Below are 6592 nucleotides of genomic sequence, written 5' to 3'. Positions count from 1 at the left end.
GTTCTGACGAATTTAGTTTGAAGTTGGGTTATTATAAAAGCTATATTCACTAAGCTAACTCTACCTTTCGAAATTTTTTGTAACATAAGCAGGTGCGTTATCTATCCCATGGGTTTGGAATAGATGACGCATGATATTTCGGGACAGATGACGCATAATAGTTTTTTATTTTCAGACCCAAAATACCGACTTTTTACACTATTTTCAAAAAAAATCCCACTTTGAGCATTCGAAAGGCCAAAGATTCATCCATGTACCGAGCTGAAGGTATGAACAAAGAAGGGCGCAAAAATATTTTGAGCTTTTGTCTGCACAGAACTCGACTGATTGTAGATAAAAAAAAGATTGGAGAGGTAAAAAGAAGGAAACCGTAAGGAGAATGAAATGTCAGAAAAAATAATTAGAAAAACATCACAAAAGACATCAGAAAAAACATACCCAAGAAGTTGATGACAAACAACCGTACTAGAATAAAACGTGTAAAACGACGTTTGGTAAGTTCTTCCTATGAAGAAAATGGGTCGCTGGAAAACGATTCCATAGACGACAAAACTTTTGACGAAAATGAATGCTAAGGTTGCTTGGAGCTTACCAAAGCTACAGTGGAATGGATTCAGTACGTGGAGTGACGCAGGTGGCTTTATGACACGTGCAAATCCTTCAAAAACTAGTGTATGACCTGTGGGAAAAAAACAATTGCCAAAACGTAAGCATGTTATGTTGAGCCCCTTGAGCAATTTCACCCAAACCCAATGCGTCGTGTCACCCATGGGATGCGGGAGAGATTGCCATAATCAAAATTTTGTATTTTATTTTATTTTAGAAAAATGTTTGAGTTTTTTTCATGTTGATGTTATAATATAAAAGATTGATAACCAAAGAATTATTTATGATTTTAGGACCACGATCAGTTCAAAACAGTGGATGTCCGGCGCATTTTACGAAAGGTGCGTCATCTCTCACCGTTTTCCTATATGTAATATGTATCATTCTTGAAGATAACTATATCAATGAATAAGGTCTACGACAATTGTTTCGCCAACACTTTGGCTTCGTCAGGCTACATTTTTGACTTATATATGTGGTCTCATACTTACAATATAATACACTCAATTGGCGCACAAGTGAACACGGTCTAAAAAGCTCCTACTATTCGTATTAGTAAAAAACGATGAGGAACATTTAAAAGGTTTACTACGTCTTTACAATAATTTATAAAGACCCCGTGAATCATAGGCAAGGATCATTCTTCCCTCATAAATAATGACAGAGATGATGTCTGTATGCATAACACCTAAAGGATTATCTTTCTTCTGTTTCAGTCGTTGTTCTTCTTTAATGGTATAAAGTATATTTGAAATACAGCAACCTTTTTTTTGTCATACTTAATAAGGTCATGTTCAGTACAAAATTGTTTGAAGTCAAAAACGAGTATTTTTTCATGATTCATAATTTGTTTGAAACATTCTTCAAAGAATAAATTGCAACAAACCCTTTCAATGGATACTTCAATTCCGTATTGAAATATCGATTTCTATCTACTTTTTTCAACTTACTACAAAACATATGAATTATTCTTTTTTAATGAAATAAATTATACAGAGGTATTCACAGCTTAAAAAACTTAACTAACAAAACTTAAAGCTTCTTTCAGCCTATTGCTGGCAAAAGGGATAGTTAGGGCAAGCTCCAGGTGCCAAACCTGCAGGCAATTCTGCTGGTTGTTGAGCTCCGTGGTAAGCTGCAGGTTGGGCAGCAGCTTGGTATTGTTGCTGTGGTATTTGAGCAGCAACTTGGTATTGCTGCTGTGGTATTTGGGCAGCAGCTTGGTATTGTTGCTGGGCGGAATAAGCTTGTTGGTAGCTTGCTGGATTATATGCTTGGGCTACTGGTCCTGAAAGAATGAGTATTTAAGGAAAAAATACACAAGAACACTTCGATATTCGAACTACTTGACTCTGAAATCTTCTATTTTTATTTTCAATTTATTTCTATAGATAGTAGCACGTAGACGTTTTTTGTAACTGAGATATTTCGAGAGACGAAGGTAATGAATTATCGTGGAAATATTAAACCTTTGTTGGTAATATGTGTTTTTTTGTGGTTATATTTCACAATAAATAAGTCTTCAGTCCTTGATTTGGACAAAATGATTGAGAAAATCGTAACCGTTTTTTTATCCATGTCTGTGGTCAGACGGAACAATTATTTAGAATGTGAACTCATTACGTGCGAGGTTCAAGTACAACCGATACGAGGTTGTCTTTCTTTTGAATCAATTGATTCCATTAGATAACTTGGTGAGTTGTACAATTCAATGTCTGATTGTGTTGGCTTCATGTTGAAAATAGTATGTATAGTGAATCCGAATAGGATTAGAGATCTGAAAAGAAAATGGTCTCGTCGCTCTTTTCACATTTTTTCACAGCAATTTATACAACTGAAATAGGTTTTCTCTATTTCAGTATCGTAATGGGTTCATTACAGTTCTAAAAACGATGCTGTACTGAACTCATTATAGCATCGTTTTCAGTTATATTTTTCGTTTTGTGGTTGTCTCTACTACCTTCCAACTTCCAATCCTATCAAATTTCAACAAACGTCAATAATTGTCAATATAATGTTTAATTTGGATATAGTGAAATAATTTGCAACATTATTCGCAATTTATCTTTATTCTAGTTGTGTTAAATCGATTTCGTCAGACATAATTCATGAATTTAATTCGTAATTTTGAATTATTCGAAAATTCGAAACGTAAGATTCAAATTGGAATTCCGTAATTTGTCAATTTTAGTAACAGTCACAGCAACTGCCAAGATACAATACAAAAGTCACTAGGATGTATAATTAGAATTTTCCATTGAATTTCTACAATATTTCACAAAGCTTCACTGAAATAGAGAAAATATCGTCTAATACTAGTTGCAGAAGGCAATTCCAACACTCTTGCGTTCGAAAACTCGCTCCTTCGTCTCTCGTTTTCGAATTTCGCATTCGTGTTGGAATAGGAGCTCATTCTGCAACTTGTTTTAGAATATACTATTATTCATTAAAATGTATTATGTTTGTTCCAAAACTGGCTCCTTCATAATAAAATTACACTAACCTAATCCAATCGTCAAAACATTTTTGGACACATTCTCAGAAAGTTACTTCAGTAGATACTCGGTTTCCCCGAAGCGAAAAAATTATAATTGTTCGATGAGATTTATTGAGTTTCCGACCAGAAACGCCATATGATTTCTTATTTTGGTCATCATTCATAAATCTGGACTTTTTCATTGTTTAACTTACCTTGGGCTTGAGCTCCGGATTCAGCGAGTCCTTCACCGTGATAGTCTCCATCACCAATGTATTCTCCTCTGTCTAAAGCAGCTTGCAAATGTGAGGGATATTGAGGCTGAGCACTCTTGTATGCTTGATTAGGAGCAAATTGTGGTTGAGCAAGGTTATATTGTCTTTGTTGGAGTTGAACTGCGGGTTGTTGCAGATTGTATTGCTGGGCAGGACTTGAGGTGTATCTAGATTGATCTAGTTGGGGTTGAGCATATTGGGGTTGAGCATATTGTTGTTGACTGTATTGAGGTTGGGTGTATTGAGGTTGAGCATATTGGGCTTGACTGTATTGGGGTGTTTGGTAAGGGGAGGCATAGGCTGAAGCAGCAACTTGGTTAACGGCAACTGATGGATTTTCACAGATGGGATAGTTTGGGCAAGCTTGAGGATCTATTCCAGCTGGAAACTGGGCTGCTGATTGTCCACCAGCTAGTGGTCCGGTGTAGGCTGAGTTTGCTACAGCCAAGAACAAAGCTACCACTACCTGAAACCAAAAGTTTATATTATATAGGAGATAGAATAAAATAAATATTCTTGGATATAACTAATATAAATTAAATTGACATTGATTTAATAGAAATCGATTCTCACTATCCAAGAACATCTTCAGGAGGCAAAGGTAGAACTGATTTGAAGCTTTTCATCGCCATTCAAAGTTTCTACATATAAGATAGCTTGTAAAGGTTTGGAACTTTATACGACTCATTTCAGCTTCATGTTGATTTTTTATCACTACTTACACTAAATTAATATTGATAAGGAAATTAATATTAATATTAATATTTTTTTTCAGAAATAGAGTAACTCATTTCTCATATTAAGTATCCTAGAATTAATTTAATGTGGATGGAACGTAATAAGTAATTTATTCCGAATTAATCTTTCAACTATATCTCTTTAAGATAAATAATAATAATAATATAATAATTAAAAATAATTTTAAATTTGAACTCAAGTTCAAAATTCTATAATGCAGCGTATCTGCAAAAATATAGCAATGATTTGTAATAGTTTCTTGTTCAACTGGAATTAAGAATTCATTATTAGTGGTTTACAAAATTAATACAAAATTGAGAAAAAAATAAAAAAATATCATCATCCATAGTATAGGATGGAATTAAACATATAAGACAATGAAATGAGAGTGACTAGCTTTTTTTTTCGAGATATATGATCTTATGAGTCTCAAAGTCTATTTCCCATTTTGTCAAGATGAACATTAAATTGAATGCTGCTAATAATAAAGAAGAAGGAGTTTATACGGGTCATACAGGGTGGCCACTTTTTCAATGGGATTGTATTGGTAACTTTTAAACCATAAGAGTTAGAAGGTCGGTCAAATGGAGAAAAAGTTGCATGCATAGAAGCATTATCAAGTAGTTCAAACAAATCGAAACTATCAGGGCCGGTTATTGAGATATCATAAGAAAAGTAAATTCTGTCATTTTGTCAAAATCACCTGAAAATCAACTTTGAATGACATTGTATGATATATCGTTGAATTCAGCGTTAAAAGTTATTTCGAAAAGTGTCATAAAATATACAGGTCCGTATTGAAAAAAATTAAGTTGAGGGTGGCCCAGAGAGCACGAAACGTTGGATACGAAATCTGATTACGTCAAATTGAGAACAATTTACTGTCGAATAAAAAATTCCTGTAACATTTTTTGATAATATTTGAAATAAAGCGGGAAAAAAAGAAAAATCAAAATGACAGAATTTACTTTTCTTATGATATCTCAATAACCGGCCCTGATAATTTCGATTTGTTTGAACTACTTGATAATAATAATAATAATAATAATAAGTTTATTCACCAAAAAAATGTTTTACATAGATAACAAAAGAACAGTTGAGATGTAAATAAACATTGAAATCCCACTAAAACTAAATAATGCTTCTATGCATGCAATTTTTTCTCCATTTGACCGACCTTCTAACTCTTATGGTTTAAAAGTTACCAATACAATCCCATTGAAAAAGTGGCCACCCTGTATATAGCGAAAAAATCTTCAATAATAGAGTCATTTTGAATTTCAAATTATTATTCAATTTAATAATATCAATCAATGTTTCTCTCACTTAACCAACTCTTTGATGCATAGATTGAGAAATTTGAATAAATTTGATATTGAAAAGATAATGATTCAAGATTTGAGAAATTGAGCTTAACAATATGGCGTCGATCTTTATCCGAAAAAAAATTATAAAAAAATTTTAAATTTAAAAAGGTAAAAACAAAACGACTCATAACCAGAAAAAAGTTGTAAACATCCAAATTCATTTATGTTTTCCTCAAATTTTCAGTAATGATTTTAGTTCAATTCAGACCACTACGCGAAAACCAAAAACCAATTATTGAAATTCCACAATTCTCAAGAAAAAAAAATCGTACTGTAATTGAATTTCCGTATAATCAAAATAGGGATGAAGTAGCACTGGTATATTCCTTCATCACATTCATTCACGATAAACACTTAAACGAAATTCCATAAACTCAAACGAGTCATCCCCACAGCACACTACGTAAACACAACCGAAAAAAGAATATGACCAATACGCTGTCACAACTTACCAGTTTCGAAAACATGTTGCCTACTAGCTGATCAAAATCACAATGGCTCATTTACCAAATTTTCACCCATATATACCATTCTCCACACCCAGGGAGTCACCGTGAACTTCATATTGTCTTACTTTACCACCAGTACGAATTCATAGACCCATTGCCAAATCCTTGTGTATTTCAATAGCCGTAATCACACTTATAATTAGAGTTTCTTTCCTCTTCGCGAGATGAGGGAGTATACCAGAAATGGTAACAGGTGAGATGGGACACTTCATGAACCGAGTTTGTTTTTCTATCGGTCCTTTCCTAGCTTAAATGATCTTTATCAGCATCCATCGTGAGTAGAGAGGATGCGGAGTATTGTAATTCCTTGCTTCAGTGGGATTATAATTTTACGTGGTATTTACAATGAAAGAGATGAAATTGGATCTAACTTTGTTTATACTTTCACATTCGGATTTGTAGGAGTAAATGCATATCTGGTTGCATCAAGGTTGTCGGTTCACGGATGTAGAAACTGTATCTTTGTCTTGCCGTCATTTTGTTAATATGAACTCTAGATAGGTAGAATGATTTCGGAATTATTGTTTGTTATTGATGTTACTTCTGGTAATTGATTTCTCAGCGAACCAAAACTTTTATATTGAAATGATTTTTTTTTAATCAATTTGAGACGAATTATCC

The 6592-nt window shown here is 33.4% G+C and overlaps 1 protein-coding gene across 1 annotated transcript; it reads right to left on the bottom strand.

Moving 5' to 3' along the window:
• Positions 1 to 1565: 1565 nt before the first annotated feature.
• LOC123670558 (gamma-gliadin-like) lies at positions 1566 to 6293 on the bottom strand. The gene is made up of 3 exons (XM_045604053.1): positions 5915 to 6293; positions 3298 to 3823; positions 1566 to 1894 (listed from the first exon to the last, which is right to left on the bottom strand). Exons 1-3 carry the CDS (start codon positions 5963 to 5965, stop codon positions 1656 to 1658), a joined length of 816 nt encoding a protein of 271 aa, XP_045460009.1. The 5' UTR covers positions 5966 to 6293; the 3' UTR covers positions 1566 to 1655.
• Positions 6294 to 6592: the final 299 nt, after the last annotated feature.

The sequence above is a fragment of the Harmonia axyridis genome, chromosome 1 (assembly GCF_914767665.1).
Source record: "Harmonia axyridis chromosome 1, icHarAxyr1.1, whole genome shotgun sequence".
NCBI classification, from domain to species: domain Eukaryota; kingdom Metazoa; phylum Arthropoda; class Insecta; order Coleoptera; family Coccinellidae; genus Harmonia; species Harmonia axyridis.
The sequence above is the reverse complement of the archived record's forward strand: the minus strand, read 5'-3'. Positions and strand labels throughout refer to the sequence as shown.